The sequence below is a fragment of the Tyto alba genome, unplaced genomic scaffold (assembly GCF_018691265.1).
Source record: "Tyto alba isolate M040663 unplaced genomic scaffold, T.alba_DEE_v4.0 Super-Scaffold_46, whole genome shotgun sequence".
NCBI classification, from domain to species: Eukaryota; Metazoa; Chordata; class Aves; order Strigiformes; family Tytonidae; genus Tyto; species Tyto alba.
Genome location: NW_024881322.1, coordinates 13,778,262 through 13,796,410, shown reverse-complemented (window position 1 = coordinate 13,796,410; position 18,149 = coordinate 13,778,262). Strand labels below are relative to the sequence as shown.

Here is an 18,149-nt window from a genome sequence, read left to right as displayed (position 1 = left end):
ATGACTCAGAACTGCTTTACTTTGAAGTGGTACCACACAAGAACACCAGCTTTTCTGTCTTTTTCCTTCATCCTGTGAAAGAGAATTTAGCCTGTGGTACGTGTGGAATTACTGACACTGTCCTCTTTATTGGGCTGACAAGGGACTTGCTTCTCTCCAGGCTCTTGCACTCTGCTTCTTGGTTACAAATACATTCTAAGGGCTACTCTCAATGGCGCGTAACCCACAAAACATACAAAGTAGCACTTATGTATAAACTGCTTACTAAAAAGTGTTCTGTATTCAGCACAAACCAGAAAGTAAATGCAAACATTCAAGTCCTATTCCATCTTGGCCTGCAGTTAATTAATAAATTGTATCTTCTACTGTTTCTGATTTAAGTGTTTTAGTAAAAAGCAAGTCTTATACAAGAGCACTGCTGCAAGCCCCTTCCCACTGACTCCAATCTTACCTCTCTTGAAGCATCAGAACGAAAGGATGGTTTTCAATGTTTATAAAAGGGTTTATTTTGCAGTACTTGTACTCTGTTCTTTCTTAGTGATAATTGATGTTATAACCTCCAGAGAAGTCCAATGTCGCCTTCATTTAAATCCTCAAGATCCAACTCTAAATTCTAGTGATGACTTCATAGCAAGAGCTGTGAAGCGGTAAGTAGTTCTACTTTATTTCATAACAGTTGGAATGAACCTCAGATGTCCATTTAATGTAAATACTATATGCACTCACAATGCCATAAACTCAGCAACCAGAACTTCACTCTAGTAAAAAGTTATAATAGTGAGAACAAGTTACTTTAGTATCTTAAGTATCTCTCGAAAATTTTAAACAATAGTGATGGAAAGTGTTTCTTTCTAGTAGAAAGCATGCAGGGCAAGGAAACACTTCTGAATTAAGAGAGTTTTACCGTTAATAAAGATGCTTTTTTCTTTTGCAAACATGGTTTTCTGAAGACTCTAGCTGATGGCAGTCTCATGACTGGTATAACATAGAACAGCATGGAAAGGACTTTTTCCACATCTACCTAATACCAATCAGTGCTTCTCTGCAGAAAGTGAGGTGTATATGGCACATCTACAACACTGTCTCTGGCTTCTTTTCTGAAACAAATTCCAAGAGAGGCAAGTTGCTGTGATATGTGAACATATGCTAGAGAAAGGACTGACAGCACTAATTCATTTGGCATAAGCTAGTATATAGCTATTATCTATTTGATGACAGCAAGATCGATGCAGGCTGGATTTTGATCCTGTTTAATTAGCCTGCACTGTCTTAAGTCACAGGATAGTAGATACTATTCTTGAACCAGATAACTATTGTTAGAACGGAAAAAAACTCCTCTAGATATTTTTTTAGAGAAGACATGCTCTGTATCTGTCTTATAATTGTAACTTTCATGTTTTGTATAAAATTCAGCAAGAATTAATATATTTCAGTATTATTAGTTTACGTTTTCATTAAAAGCACCCTTTTTAAATCAAACCCTCCCACTCTATCAAAGCTTCTTTGCACACCAAGCTCCAGGATCCAGCTCTTGACTTCATAGTGTCAACATATGTTTCCAGTTCAGCACATGTAGTCATACTGTAGTTACAACGTAATGCCTACTAGGTTGTACAAGGCAAAAAGACACAAGGAAGTAGTGCTGGTTTTCATCACAGGTATCATTCCGGTGTCAGCCACAGTTTTAAAAAAATAAGTATGTTGAAGAATGGATGAAGTCTGCAGTGGTGACTAAAGTTTCATTTCCTCCTTCAGCTGCATGTCAGTTCCAGTTGTCATGAGAGCTATTTTCAGGAACGCTGCCAAGGTGAAAGCTGATGGTGAAACACAAGACATGGAAGTGGGCGCAAAACAAAAACCTGAAGCACCATGTGAACAAATTATGGATTCTCATAGTCTTGAAGAAAGTCCTCCTGTGGCTGGTCAGCAAGATTGGGTAGTGACTGATAAGTCAAGTATTACAGACAGCCCAACAGAGAATCTCTCCACAGTCAAACTGGAAACTCTGGGTGATAACATGGAAAAAGTAAGTCCACAGTAAGCACAGAAACTCTGTGCAGAGTGGAGGAATGTAATTCCACAGCTAGTACAGAAGCTGTTATGATAGATAAGTAAAACACACCATCTATTGTTTGATAATCAAACAAGAAAGAAGTATTTTCCCTGGCGTAGATTGCTTTTGCAGTAGTTGGAGAGAACTTGGCAAGCTCACTGTCTACTTAGTAATTTGTCAATGGAGTTTCCTCTTTGCACACTATTAAATACATAGAATACTCTTGAATTTGCATTTTTAAACTTCCAAAGTTGGAAAGTCTAACACTGCTCTAGTAACCTTTATTTATGTCTGCACCAAATTCTACCAGAGTATGGAAGAAATTTCTGTCTAACATACAGCCTATAACATAACAGATGCACTTGTAGAAAAGTAATGTTTATCCATGTCAGCATTATACTAAATAAACTAAGAAAAAAAAAATGTTTGAACAATTTTGTACATAGGTAACTAATGCAGGCAGCCCTATTTATCTACTAGTTCAGAAGCAGGTTCAGTAAAGAGGCTCTTAATTGCAGTTGTGCTTTTCTCTGATGCAGAGGTGGTACTGAGTGGCAGACAAACTTACAGTCTACCAACTCTGTGTCAGGATAATAGTCTTTAGTAAGAAAGTTGTAAACTCAGTCTCTGAAAATCAAGTAACTTTTACCATAGCTTTTTTCCTGGGCTCAAAGTGTAAAACTGTTTTGTGATTTATTTATTTATTTATGTATTTAAAACTATAGTTAATTTGGCTGTTCAAAATTTGTTTGTCTCTGTCTAGACCTGCTTTGTCTAGATGTAGGAAAGTTATAAGCAGCTTGAAAAAAAGTAAATGCCTAACTTATTGTAAAACAGTTTAATTAGTGTAAAACACAAATATCCATTCACAAAGAAAAGACTTCCTGACCAGAGTAATTTGCAGCTACAGTTAAAGCAAGCAACAGGAAAAGGAGTCAAATATAGAACATTGGCACAGAAACATGCATGTATGGCTGACAACTTGTTTCTAAGAGAAGGTGAATAAGCCTGGCTTCCTTGAAGAGTTTGGGAAAAACACTGTGGGAATGAGGGAAAGAGTTCAGGCTAGAGGGACTGGCAAAATAAATACAAAAATAACACAAGGAAGTTCATTAGACTGGGAACGTGTTCAGTGTGGTCTAACAGGGTAAGAAGAGATGGCCTAACAGTAAAACAACAGAATTTTCAGTAATTTTGCATTTGAACGGAATGGCGTGTTTTCAGCTGAAACTGTATGAAGAGGACAAAAACAGTTTTGAACTGTGAAAGTGCACTGCATAGAGGTTACAAAAGATAAGAGGAAGAATTTGACAAAAGGTAAAAAATTCCTGTATTTATATAGTGACTAGAGAGAGTCACAGCACTCTAAAAATCAGCAGCAAATCCTGTTCTACTTTGCGATGAGACTGCGTATCATGAACAGCAGCTTATTCTGCAAGAATTGCTTGTCCATAGCACTGGACATTTATTTTTTAGATATTAGAGGGAACCTCTTTAAGGGACTTGCTCCGTTTCCAAACTGCTGCCAAACAAGAAAGTGAGGGCAAAATGAAAGCTTATGACACAGAACAGAAACACATTTAGTAAATCTTTGTAGAGCTTTAAAAGCAATTTCCCTTTTCTGTGAAAGTAATGTTTAAGATTGAAAGCAAGGGTTTTTTGCTAGGAGCCAAAGCACAGTGAGGATTTACAGAAATTACCTCTACTGGGAAATATCAAAATCAGATTTCCTTAAAATTAAGTGATGCATCAGCCTGTACATGGTCCACAAACTGAAAATCAAATCCAGTTGAGATGATTTTAAATACAGTGAGACAGAAAAACTAATGTTCCAGTTTCTGGACGTGATGGAGTATATCCAGTGATAAGCCCAGTTGCTCTACTAGCCAGATTGTCTGCTTTTTAACCCAAGCAAGGGTTGACCTTTCAGGATCTGTGCAGAGTTTTGCCTTGATGCACTCAGACTGCAAGGAGTCAACCTCACCATTATTTGTACAAATGTTTTCACCAGAGCTGCCAACGTCTTTGTGTTTTCCAGTTTCAACTTCATTGTACTCCGTCCCAGCTGGACCTGTGTGATTAAGGTCCATGTCCTGAACAGAATCTAAAATGTGTCCAAGATGTGGCTGTTGGTCAATAGAATTCAGAAACTTAAGCACATCATCTTCATGCTTTCCAACCACATCAAGAAGATTATTTATCTTACTTAAAGCTGAATCATGTCCATTAAAATGACACCAGGATAAGAGCGCGCTGAAAAGTGAAGAACAACAAAAAATAAGTGATTACATGTACCCACACAGACCTCCAGTTGCTGAAGGTAGACAGCAATGTGACAAAATTTCTATACTATATAAATGTATATATATTTCATTCACATTTTCTGAGAAATTCAAGCAGTAGAACTGAATATTAAGCTTAAAGATGTAGAATCAGATAATTTTGGAAGAGGAACCAAAGGGAGATTTTGAAGAATGATGGCTCTCCATCCAGGTAGCCAATTCCCTGTATTCAAGACCTCAGAATTCTCAGGTTGCTCACTTTGGACAGATTTACTTTTTAAAATTTTTAAAATTAAAACAAAAAAACTTGCATGCATGCTCCTTCCATACACACCCTCCACAAGCACACAAGCCTAAGGAGTTTGTAACCTACTTCAGGGTTCCTCTGAACTGGCCACATGTAACCATCAGCTCAGCACCACGTCTGTAACCTTGATTAAAGCCTTCCTGGAGCGCAAGTTCTTTCCCAGCCTCAATTCCATCCCTATAGCCTTCCTATAATAAGAGTAGCAAAACAGGTTGTTCACAAGATGAAAAATGGGACCTGTGACAATTTCATAATAATAAAGTTTAAATAAGTATTCAATCTCTTAAATTAAAGCTTCTATATTTGAATGTCCCTCCCAGATACACCCCCACTGACATAAGAAAACTTGCTTTTTGCAGTGCATTATGATTTACTGATCTGTAGGATTCAGTTCTTTTCCAAAAGGATCCCCAGAAGGTCAGAAAATAAAGTATTTTTAGAAACATCAAAAAATAAGATAGATCTGCAGGAAAGCATGCTTACATTTACAACGACCAACTCCTTTATGAAAAATTCCTTAGAGTACCACATACACATTTCTAGACATCTAAAAATACACGGGCTGCAAAGCCTCCCCTTCAGCAGAGGTATTCTCCTGTCTGTAATCCATCCACCTGTTTTCACAAAACTAATTATTGAGCCTTGCTTCTCTATTTGTCAGATCTCACTCAATTAAAGAGTAATACCAGAGAAAAAGCTGGTGATGGAGTCACATATAAATACACATAACATTGTGATTGCTTTCCGTAAGAAACAGCTAATGATTGTAATGCAAATTAATTTATTTATATTCTAATAACGTTACCATATAACATAGAATAATTGCAAGTTCCAAGAATGAAAACTTTTGTTTGCTCGTAACAGAAAAACCTGGTGGCCCTGCTAGAGAAAGAGCCGAAAACAGAAATGTTTCTTTATTTTGCCCAACGTACAGCTCCAACCTCAAGGACATTTTATGATTTTGCTCTATCTACTCATAAAATACCAGAGGAATTTGTGTAAGAACACTAAACAGACCCTTAAGAAAACCAGTCTTTTCAAGGGAGTCAGAGGCAGGAAACTTCTCCTTGGAGAATAATACAACAGCTCCGTTGTAGTACCCTTCCTCATGAGCAGCCTACACAACAGCTTCTATTCACGTTCTTCAGCCTAATGCTGTTCTCCTGTGAGCAGACGAGCTCTACTGGCCCCACTCTGAATGATAATGTATCTGTTGAAGCAACCTGGGTTTTTATGTACTTCTTTTGTTCCCTGTAGAATTCCAGGGAAGCAAGGGCTGCGGAAACCAGCTTTCCTAAAATGTATTTTTCACTAGAAGAATAAATAAGCCAAAGAACTACCCAGACCGCAACATCTAATTGTGGTTCCATATGGAGTCACACATCTTAAATCCATTTGATGAAGAACTCTACTTAAAAACCTCATATTTCTTTAGTAGCACTATTTAGCTGTGCTGCCATACATTTAGTTGTGGTATACCTATAAGCATGAAGCACAGAGCTCACATCAGAATTTAGCACTGCCTTTTACAAATGCACATGGTATACAGAGGGAGCCAACGTCTTTTGGTAAAACAGCATTTTCTCTGATGACTACTAAGACAGAGCTTTTGTAAGCCCCTGCTAGTTTTCCTGACATCCAGAAGACACTAAGCCACAATAACTTTTAAGCAGTCACTCCTAGTGTTTCCTCTTTAAATCAGCCAAATGTATATCAAGGTATGTATCAGTAAATCTACAATGGTTAAAAAGACTATTAAATCATCGTTATAGAAATACCTTCAATCTTCTTTTCATGGTGCTGTTCCATTCTTTCTGTAGTAGATACATCTCATCTGCGTCTTCATCAAATATATCCTCACTGGAGCGGCTGACTGCAACTTGTACCCAGGACATAACTGCACCGATGACTACAAGCTCTGTTTACTGTGGTAAAAATAATACTGTGAAACTCTCAAAAGTCCCTCTGGCTAAGTGTCAGATTAGAAGTATTGGCAAAAAAATGTGAGCTCTGAAGAGAAGTCGTGTAGAGAGCTGATTATTCAACCTGTACATTTGTTTCCACACAGAAACCCGGTGCAGTTTACCATTGGCGTGCATCTGTCAAGAAAAGGCAGTCAGATCATCACTGATAAAGCAACTTCTGAGATTTGTAAGGACAATTAAAGACAGTAGTTTCTTCCCTTCTTATGGCAGTGACATGCACGTGCACATTAACTTAGCACTTCCAACTGTTGCTAGTACACGAACAGCTGACAGAAACAACTTTATGACTTGATTCTTATACCAGGTGACGAATAGCCCCATATAGCCTCCATGCGGTGCATTAAGTTACACACATAGGTAATTGCCTGCATTAAGACCTGGCAAGGACTTTGACCTTTGATTTGCAGTTTTCCAGTTATGTCAAATACTTAACCACCTTATAAATCTCGAGTAGAAACACTCTTTTATAGTTTTAATAAAGAATTAGCTAGTTCTTCTACAGAAGGAAGAGGACATAATCGGATTGTTTCATCTTTTCAACTGAGGAAAACCTTAAGAGGCCGCTCACAGCTAATTCATGGCATCGGTGGAAGTTCTTACACCCCACAAACGCTGTTCCTTGCAGCAGCATCCACGGCTCTAAGGGACCCGAGGGCCGTGGGAGCCCCCCCGCGCTCGGACACGCAGCTTTTCCCGGGACACGACCTCGCAATCCGCGGGCTCCCTCGCTGCGGCGGGCCAGAGGAGTACCCCAGCACCCCCCGCACCCTGCCCAAACCTTGCCCGAGCCTACAGGCCCCGACCCGCCATTTCACGGCCGGCCGCTCGGCCCGGCGGCCGCACTGCGGGGAGCCTTTCCCTCAGCCGGTGGCAGGGGCAACCTCGCCTCCCCCCGCCTCGCCTCGCCGCTCCCGGCCGCTCGCTCCGTCCCCCCTCACCACGTTACCACTCGCTGAGCGCCGCCATCTTGACTGAGGGCAAGCTGGCTTCACTTACCGTCGGAAGCACTAGGGGCGCGTCAGCCATGTTGGCCGAGGGCACGCTCGGCCGCGGCCACAGATAAACAGCCGCCATCTTAACCAGCCGCCCTGCGGCTTCAAGGGCCATGTGAGAGACTATAGGCGGGCGGCCATCTTGAGTGCGGGCGCAGCCTCGCGTTCTCCTCAAGGAGGCGGGACGGGGCGGCCGGGCCCTCCCGCTCGCCGAGGGTGGAGGCGGGAAGGAGCTGTTGCTGTGGACGCCTCTCTCTCGGCTCTGCGGAATCAGGGGCTTCCACAGTGCCCTCAGGCCAAGCCCGAGGACAGCGTGTTCCCCGCGGCACGGAGGTCTCGACCTCTTTTCAGTCATAAATTGTGGAATTTAAAAAAACAACAAAAAAAATCTGCCATGTTGTTTTCTGAATCCTCAAGGTCCTTGTTTGGCAGGTGTGCTCTTAAGCTGTCCTCTACAAGATTTAGGCATTACAATAACATTCTTTTTAATACGAAGGGTGCCAGCAGGAGTCAAGTGTTTCATTGCTCCTTTCTACTACAGAAAACAGTAATACCCTTTTGACACAAATACAACAGAATAAAGGGTTTTCCTTGCTGCATGCAGCATTTGCCTTAGGACCATAAATTTAAAGTTGGTTATTTCTCATAAACAAAGAATCCAAGCTGTATGTTTCTCCGAATTGCCAACTCCCATTGCAGTAAATGCGCTCGTGTGCCGAGTGCTGCTGCGGGTCCCTAAGAGGGAGCACGTTCCTCGCCTGGAGAGGCAGATTCCCCATTTACCGGCCTGGCCATGGTACCGCACTTAACCTGCCAGCGGCCGCCAGCTATGCCACCTCCTTGTCCCACGGACGGCTGTCGAGATCCACTACAGCAGGGCTGGGGACATGGCCACGGACGACAGCAGAGCCTGTCCTCCCGCTGCAGGTACTGAGGTTGAACCATCAAGTGCTGCGACTCAGCCACAGCACGCTCATTCCCCTCATCCCTTTTGTTTTGCGGAAACATCCTGTCCTCCTGCTCGTGGCCCTTCTCATGCTCTCGCTGCTGGTTGTGTGCTGAGGTATGAGTGGCCAGGTAAGCCAAATCTGTCTAGAAATTGGTGTCTAACAGCATGAAATTACACTGGTGCCGCTGGATGGCCAGAACTGTGCATATCTGTTCCTCAGCAGTTACTGTACACATGGCTGCTGATTTCCTATCCCAGGTCTATCACTTCTACCTCCTGTCTGGTAGAGATTTATTTAGCTAGCTCTGCCATTTTTTTTTTTTTTTTTTTTTTAACATGCAACAATGATGATTATATATGCAGAAATGCACAGTTACAGAAAAGCCTTCTAGCAACAGAAACTCATGACCCCTCATGACTGGTCATAATAGCACTACTAAACCCGGGTTAACCCTTTGCTTATCATCTTGCAGTCTGTCCTCTCAGCCTCTTGCTCTTCTGGAAAAGATACACAGGCCATGGCTCAGTGTCACTGTGATTTTCCCAAATTCACACTATCTCAGTTTAAATGTCTTACATTTACCAAAGTTGATTATTCCACATAGATGTTTGTTTAAGATAAGTGCTTATAACCATGAGAAACAATGAAGAAAGCTCATATTCCCACCTCTCTTTCTCTTAGTAGTTGTGGGTGGATAATTTGTTGAATCGTATTGTATAGGTAGAGCAGCACTGTTAGGTTATGAAATGCAGTTGCAAGTTGAAGACAGGCTGATTGTATAGCCTCGACAGGGCTGCTGTCAGGGCTTGAGGGTGAGGTGTAGTGCCTCAGGGTGTGGATGTTTTCCACACCTATGTGTATTCTAAATAAAGCAGTGTCTGCGTATTATGGTGACACTTTGTAATGACACATACCAAAGGATCAAAACACAAGGACAATATTTCACAGGCTACGAAACAGAACTGGCATTTTTGCAGAATAAAGAAAAGTTACCCGAAAATGTGAAAAACACATAAGTAGCTGATTTGTGACCCCTTGTAAATTTTGTCACTGCCACATCTAAGATTAAAAACTGGCTAATTTTAGGCTTATGGTATCTGTTATATCAAAGATACGTCTAAGCCATGAACATGCTTGGCTCAGCAGTTACTCCTTGCACACCTGGAGTACTGGGGAGAGGTTCCAGAGAGGCCAGTTCATAGTCATGCAGGGCTTAAAACTACCAAGGGTTTGCAGGAGATCATTACAAAGGATTTCTGTCAGCTTCATCTTAGCGGTAAGGTCTGCCATTAAGCAACCAGCCATGAGTGACTGCCAAAAGTAAAATATATGAACATAGTGGCATGGGCTGCTCCTTTACACCTTTATTACTGTACATAATGCTTCACATAAAACATTGCTTCCATCCAGATCCTTATTACACACTCTTGTCTTTCAGTCATCAGTGCCTCAAACCCAACTGACAGGAACAGTCAGTGTATTTTGTAATAATGCACAAGGACGCCTCAAGATGCCAGGTTTTTTTGAAAGGTGGTTGGTTACCAAAGCCAAGACTTGTGCTGTGTATGGGCTACCCTGTGGGGCAGGATGATCACAGTCTCACTAGGGCAATTTCTATTTCTGTGTACTTCTGTCTCTGGCAGAGTTGAGCTAAGGCCTGTGAAGGGCCCAGCAGAGAGTACTATTTACTCCATAAGTTATTCGCCAATCGTACAATGCTTATTGTTACAGACTGAGAACCATATTTCATTGCCTCTAATTTTGGGAGTAATAGACTCCTTTCAAGAAATCACAGCTCTTAAAAGGTATTTGTGTTAATTTCAAGAACACCTAAATCACTCTTCACTCATTCTCTGTAGTAAATAAGACTAAAACATAATGGCAAAGAGTAAACTATTGAAATGTGAGAAGAATGAAAACCATTAATATTTAATAAAGATGGTATATGCATTGTCACCAGACATTGCACATAGTTTCTGAAGAGCTGTAAACCATAAGTCCCTCTCAAAATGCATATTCTGCTTATGGTTAGGTCTGTAGTCTTTTCCAGGTACGTGGCTCTACTGCCTGGTCAGATTCTCAGCTGTTTTCCTAGAATATGGCAAGTAACAGGGCATCGATAGGACTGCCTACAACAGCAACAAGACAGCCATGCTCATGCTGACATGCAGCCTACACCTCTGTCCTGATTCTGGCTCTGTGCATTTTTCCTTCACGTGAGGCATGGTGGGGTTGTGTACTGCTGGCTGAATGCTGCAATAATAATACAGTGACCTGCAGTGTTTAAATCCTTTGCTTCCAGACCTACCACAGAGAAGGAAGCAGTGAGCTACCAGGTTAACTGCAAGGTCATAGGCTTAATGAGGTTTTAAATATTGCAGCTCACAGCACAGGAGACTATAATGACCCTAAGTTAAGCAAGAGGGTTAAAACAAACCTCTAGGATCAATGATTATTACCAGGACACGGTAATAAAAATGCATTTATGTGTTTTCCTATAACATCTCTTATTCAGGATATTAAGTCAATTTACTAGTAAAGCCCTATCACCCTCTTGTGATGAAGGTAAGTAATACATAGGAATCACTTCCCTGTTTTTGTGAAATCACTTCTCTTGTCTTTAATAACATAGGATAATATTACACAACACTTTGGGTCAAAATGTCTCATTTAATGTCAGAAGAAAATGGAAGAATATGGGAAAGTGTTAGATATTTATGAATATATCAAGGGTAAATGTCTAACATTCACTTCAAAGCACCACAGGAGTCTTAATAACCATTTTACCATTACTTCTCACACAAGTGTTTTCAAGGGAGAAGATAGTTTTCTGCCTCTTCCTTCCCCTGTATTACCAAAGCACAGAGCTTTGGTAGTTAAATGTTAAAACAGGGCAGTTTTCCTACCTGCAGAATCATTACCATTTCAGATCCTGGCAAAAAAAAAGAAACCTTCCCTGAATATTCCACGGACTGCCAGAAGTTTGGCTTGTACTGAATTATAAGTGGAAGTGGTTAAGCAAAGGAATATTTTTTTTACCTCTTGCTTTCCGCAGGCTTGCTTTGAACATCCCCAGGGAAGCCAGGCTTGCAGTCTGAAAAACTGTACTCTGAACTGTTGCTTACTAAACAGAGCAGCAGGTACAGTTTATTAACACCAACGTGGTTCCCCTCCATCTGTCATTTTCCTTAGCTTGCCTCTCAAATGAGTGAAATGTGTTGTCCCCGGATGTAGTCCGTGTTTTCATTCTGGAACTTCAATAACAATTCTAACAATGCAAAAAAAGACGATGTGGCTGAGAACAAAATGAGCTATATACACATTCCAGCTCAAGTTTAATGCTGACAGAACAGCGTGTAATATAGGACTACACGATCCTTTTTAAAATATACAACAGAGAAACTAGGAAAGAATATTCCTAATTGTCTTCAGTCTGTTGACAGTAAGCTTTTTACAGTGTGAGATTCCATGTGAACAGAAAAAGGTTATGCCAATAAGCACAAGAAAATTTAATAAATTCTGCATTTTAGTTGTGTAGCTGAATCATGTGTCTCCTGAAATTGTAATATCAGCGATGAGTCTGGTTTTATGTCATCAATAAATCAGGACCCCAAAGCTCTGTGACTCAGATATCCTTCAATGAGATATTTCTACCTTACTGGTTACATTTTTTGATGCAGAGCTGCCTTTTTTGCTTGTACGATAATTGATCATAATATACAAATAATTACTGTAAATGTAATTGGTCCAAGGAAAATGCTATATTCTACTTAAGATCTTCCCCAGTGAATTGCATCTCTATTCAAATCACACAGACTTTTTACCACACTTGTGTTGCTTCAATGGGAGAGAAATGGCAGCTCTTTTCCTTTGGCTAGGAGACGAATTGCCCTCTCTGTTTTATCCCTTGTATAAACTCAGGCAAATGATGAAAAACTGCAGGCATAGCAGCTGTACAATGCTGATCCAATTGTCTGAAGTGAATAGAACTGCTAGAAGGCATAAAACTTGTGGAGTGCACTGATTTCTTTGGCACCTGAAACCATGAGAAAACAATTGTTTCAGTGACAATGCACAGTTTCTGAAAGGTTGAGGTTATGACAAGGGTGGTTAAATGGTGGCTTTTGAATTGCATGTGGATTGTGAACAATTCCAGTACAGCATGTATGCCACATCTGCAGTGTATAATTGGTTGTTTGGCTGTGCTAGCACAAAGGCTGCTGGGCAATTCATATCCTCAGCTGTGGAAGAAAGTGAGCTGGCACGGCTGGGCCTCTGGGGACCCAGTTACACAGTGGGACTGGCTCCCTCCCACGGGGAGGTACAGCGCCCTGCAGAGCCACCATCTCCTCTAAACTGCTACTGAAGGGCCCTGGGGAGGGCCCTGCTAGGTGAGACAGAGCGATTGCCCAGGACAGCGTATTGCTGGGCATGGCAAAATATTTATGCCTATTTTGCCCGTTTTTACCTTATGACTGTTTCTGCAGCCAGGTGGGGTGTTAGTGTTACTGCGCTGCCCCTGGCAGGGCAGTTGGGCAGTGATGTTCCCTGCTCCTAGCCCCTCTTTCTCCCACTCTTAGTCATATCCTCTTAACCAACGCTGCAAGAGCAAGTACCACTCTGCTTACAGCTCTGAGTTATGCTCAGCCACCTGGAGGTGATAGCATGTAGCTAAATGCTCCGGAATTTATTCTCTTGCCTTCCCCTGAATGCGATCTTGCCACTTTCCCGGGTTACTTTCTCAGACCTGCGATACAGATATACTCATCTTTCACAATTGTCATCGGTGTCAGTGGAAGGTGCTATCTTCAATAGCAACAGCAGGTGCCATGCAGCTAACAGAACAGGGAATTTGACATTTAAACGTGATGAAGCATTGCATGTGGCATGTCTTGAATATTACTCACTAGTCTGGAAAGGACTGAGCACGGTTACTCATAGTTACTCCACATTTATTTCACAGGACTTAACTATGTACATTTACACAAAGTTACCTGCCTGTACTTTCGCTCTTGTATTTTGCTCAGGAATAAATGCAGTTCATCTGCCCAAACAATAAACCACCATCTAAACAAGCAACATTAGGTACTTTTTTTCATTGTGCTGTTGTGGTCAGTATCTGTCACCTTGACTTACGCTGAGAAGCACATTGCTGTTCAGGTAGCTATTGATTTCTGCGGGTTTGCACTTAGGGTAACACAGTTCTCTGCGTGCAGGATCACAGAGAAGGTGAACTTTCTCATCAAATTTTCAGCAGCAGAAGACTTGATAGCTCTTTAAGAAAACTGAAACAGCAGTGGTCATGCTATAAGCTCAGGGCCTGAGCTCGGGCCCTGATTTTAGAGTAATCATACGATACATTCAGAGTCCAAAGTCGCCTTTTTTTGCTCATCCAAAAGCTGCAGTGAGTAGAGCGGCTCAGTGAGATATGTCAGGTAGGCTTGGCTCATACTTTAAATAGCAATAAAGGGCTTCAACGTTCTTCAAAGAACTAGAAAAAAAGAGCTATGAACTGTCCTTCCATTTTGTGAAATAGATGAGGTCACACCTTCTGCAAAACTATATGTTGTATTTTGACACTGACTTAATGTATCAGCTGACTAATTGTGACTAAACACCTTTACAAGCAAGGCAGCAATTACACAGCAAAATCAGAATGAATTCAGCACCACCTGAAGGCTGGGAATCAAATTCCCTGGCAGTGTGACAGGCACTCTAAGTTACAGGAGATGAAATGTAAGGGAAGCTGATTTGAGGAAATTGGTGCACAGAGACGGCAAAAAGCTCTCTATAGAAATGGGCTGCTTCATTTTATTTCTTCCTAAACCCAGATTCCAGACGTTTCACTTTCTAAGTCCCATACAAATATCAGTTCCTCTGGGAAACCTATCTCACTGCAATAGCTTTGTTTGGGTAGTTCAACTGAGGTGAAAAATACAGCTCAAAATGGAAATGTGTTATAATTTGGATCATGTAGCAATTGCAAACTGACCATATTGTATATTGTAAGGTTTCAGAATATCACCTGTCTGTGGAATATTAGTATCAAGGTCTATTCCTGTTATTTATAAACGTGGTATAAACTGAAATTAACTGTCAGTTCTGTTCCCAGAACTTCATTAAAAAAAAAAAAATAAATCACATTTTAGAGTATTTTTCTGAATAATGGAACTAATTATTTTTTTTTCTTTTTGTGAACTATCATATTCTATTGAGGAGAACCCTTTATCACAGTGTTTGGAAAAGGCATTTCCAGTTTATTAAAGAGTCTGTGATTTAATAATTTGACCAAAGAAAATCTGCAGGTCCTCTGAGATTTCTCTTAGCACATGTGGAATAAGTCCTTTTTTTTTCTAGCAAGGAATTAGTATATAAATGTTTTACTAATGTGCTGAGGGCTGCATTTTACCCTCATGCAATATTAGCTTCTCAAGAAAATTCTCAGAATAAGTGAAGGCATAAGATGGTGTAGTCTGTGATTACTTGAAAATATAAAACCTTGTTTTTTCTGTCACTCCTACCCCCCTATTCTGGTGCAATGGCAGTTTTCTCTTTTCAGAAGCTAAAGCAACAAAGACAAACCTTCCCAAATGACTGATGAGGTAATGAAAATTAATAGTAGCCCCTACAAATACCATTGATTTTTTGAAATCTCAAAGATTAACACCTTATCTTTGTATCTGAAACAAGCATATGTCTGTTTGCTGTAATAAATGTAAATATGCATGTATACCCTGATACCTATGAGCATTGTCTGCAGACTCTGAGGAGCTCAGGGACATATTTCAAATTCACTTCAACAAGGGCACCAGGCTGTTCTAAGGATTTCGTAAAAATCCATCCCTTAGAATCTTGTAAGTAATCTCTTGGATATCCTACAGGCTTTCTTTCATAAAGCTTTCAACAGAGAGTTGAGTGGGCTGCCTGCATGTGTGTGAAGCTGCCCTGATTGAAATGCCAATATTCTCTCTCTCTGTGCTCCAGAATTTACTATTGCAATAAAACGGAAGCATTCCCTTGCATACCAAACTGAAGTGGCTGTGAAGAACAACCACTGAAACCCCTCATTTATTTCATGGTTTCGGTTTAATTGACATCAGCGTTCAATCCTTCCTACTGGCCAATTCATTGTCTCCCTCTCCTGGAGATTCAGTCTGGATTCAGTGTACAGCAAATTCATTACCGAACTGCAGCACCTTCCCTCTCGGAAAGGAAGGGGAAAGAAAGAACTCACACTGTAGTTAGAATCACAAGCATCTAATCTTAGTATTTTTCTTTTATCTACATCTTTTTTTTTAAAAACAACCCCAACTTTTAGGTATTTCTCACAACACCCACAGCGAGCAACCCACAGCACCTCTCCCATCTCTGAGGCTAAGCCTCTGTTGAGGAAGAATATGTTAAGAGGATATTTGTCTATCTCCCTGACTCCAAATAACCAGTACCAGAGAAAGCGTAATACAAATATTTCTGAATAATTCATTAAATGATTGATGTGCAAAAAATATTGCAAACAATGTATTTTAGGCATATTATTTAATCATCAGCAATAAAACTGCTCATTTTGTAAAGAACATGAATAATTTATTTTCATACTAAAGGATGAGAATTCCTGTAATGCATGATTTGTGAGAATGACCCAACCAGCTCTAATCAGAGACTAAGGAGTGTGTGCATGAGTAGCAGGTGGTGTGCAAATTATGCAGGCAACGATGAGGGGAAAAATACATTGCTCAGAACGGTGAAGGGTCACTGGTATCCACCAGTCCTTCCACCAGAATGAGACCCAAAAAGTGTTTAAAATTAGGGTAGAAGAACTGGCATGGTGTAAAATAAAGAGAGCAAGGAGGCAGATTTGGTAAAATCTTGCCTCACTTGGGGAAATAAAAACAAATACTACCTGTAGAGAATAAGAAGAATGATGGGGAGGGATGACAGTACATGGAGCAGAGCCTCCATGTTAATGCAATTACTTGGGGAAAAATGTTGGGGAAAGAATGAGGTAACATACTGGGGAGTACTGTGCTACAGAAGATATTTGTAATACTGAGCACACAACAATCTTAATGCTCTTTTTAGCATAGTGCAGACCGTGTGGGAAAGAGATCCCCCAAAGCCTGGCTTTCTGGTAACTCTCTCCTGCTCGTGGGACAAATTCGCTTCTAGAGCCATCTCTGACATTTCTATGACAATAGTTGTACCTGTGGGGACCATGTAGCCTTAGACCTCAGCTGTGATAGGGATGGCGTCGGAGAATAAGGTGATTATGAACTCTAGGGTAACCACTAAGAAACTATTAATTTATTCTATACTTACAGCTCACCACATTTCTAAAATGTGTCAAAACCACGGTAAAAGTTAGGGGCATCCACCAGTGGGATGTCACAGCAGATGCCACATCAGTGCTATACAGCACACCGCCCCAGGGACTGACGTGTGGCGAGAGCAGAGCCATTCGTAAGATGGTGCAAGTTTATTGGGGCTTCTGAGGCTGAGAGCTTAGAAAAGGTTGTGACACCTCCCGTTTCATCTGGCTCAGTGGAAGGACAGTCTCAGCTTCTACTGTGGGCCTAGATTCTGCATTGGTACCTGGTTAGGAATCAGGAGATCCAAAGTTGCTGAACCCGATCAAAAAAGTAAGGTAGATCATAGATGCTCTGTTTCTACTTCATGGACATTTCCTAAGTATTTAGTCCTTAAAAAAAAAAAAAAAAAAAGAGAGAAAGAAAAGTAGAGGTACCGTGTAAAAATATCTACAGAATCTAAAGCCCTTCAAAAGAGCACTCTGCTACTAAATAATGTAACAGCATATCTCACTCATTCATTAAATATTAATAAATAACTTAAAATTACCTGTAATTTGAAGTACTCCTGAAATTATATCCATTCCTCTGTTTGTTCTGTATATACTTGTAAGGGGAGTTCTGTGGGCTTTCTTTGGTTTAAACTTCTGATTTTGAAATTTTACTTTGTGGTCATTAGCATTACAAGAAAATGAAAGAATAGCGGATAACTAATTATTTATTTGAGATTATTATCAGGAATGGAAAAAAGCAAGATTCCTTGAGGTGAGAATAAACCCTTTCTTTGGCAGATTAGCTGCTAGATTCTGTATCTTCCTCCTGAGAAGAGAGTACACAGGAGGTAATAGGATATTATGTCTTTCCCTTCAGCTAGGTGTAAGCAGATTTGCAAGAAGCCCAGGCCATCCCTTCAGTAGCTCATGCCCTGTTCTGGGGCAAGGGGGTGTGACAGCGAGGTGTGGGCCTTGGGAGAAACCTTGGCTTTGCTGACGTTGATTCAACAACTCATTGACTCAGCAGGCAGGATTTCAACCCATGTGCCCCAGCAAAGTGCAGAGCACAGACCAGCCCTCGGTGTTTAATTATAAGGTGTGGGTTGTTCAGCAGCATTTTATGTCTGTGACAAAAAGAACCTTCAGTCAAATCTTTGTGAGTAATTGATGTGTTACTCCTTCTTTGCTGGATCAGAAGTAGTGGACTGACCTTAACCTTGTCGCTGCCTATACATTTTCCCCCTCTGTAACAAAGCAAGGGACTTCACAGATTCTGAAGCTAAA

The 18,149-nt window shown here is 40.8% G+C and overlaps 1 protein-coding gene across 7 annotated transcripts; it reads right to left on the bottom strand.

The window, feature by feature from the left end:
- Positions 1–478: 478 nt before the first annotated feature.
- Positions 479–17,685, bottom strand: YAE1 (YAE1 maturation factor of ABCE1). Of its 7 annotated transcripts, none has more exons than XR_006166854.1 (5): positions 7,574–7,601; positions 6,421–6,741; positions 4,709–4,830; positions 3,754–4,306; positions 479–1,799 (listed from the first exon to the last, which is right to left on the bottom strand). XR_006166854.1 is itself a non-coding variant. In XM_042806527.1 (5 exons), the coding sequence occupies exons 3-5, from the start codon at positions 6,535–6,537 to the stop codon at positions 3,877–3,879; spliced, it is 669 nt and encodes a 222-aa protein (XP_042662461.1). In that variant the 5' UTR covers positions 6,538–6,741; positions 11,609–11,837; positions 17,423–17,685; the 3' UTR covers positions 479–3,876. The 7 variants fall into 7 exon arrangements, 6 of the variants coding, with proteins under 6 accessions (XP_042662461.1, XP_042662458.1, XP_042662460.1 ...); XM_042806527.1 differs by lacking the exon at positions 7,574–7,601 and adding exons at positions 11,609–11,837; positions 17,423–17,685 and having other exon boundaries at positions 479–4,306; XM_042806524.1 differs by lacking the exon at positions 7,574–7,601 and adding an exon at positions 17,423–17,685 and having other exon boundaries at positions 479–4,306.
- Positions 17,686–18,149: the final 464 nt, after the last annotated feature.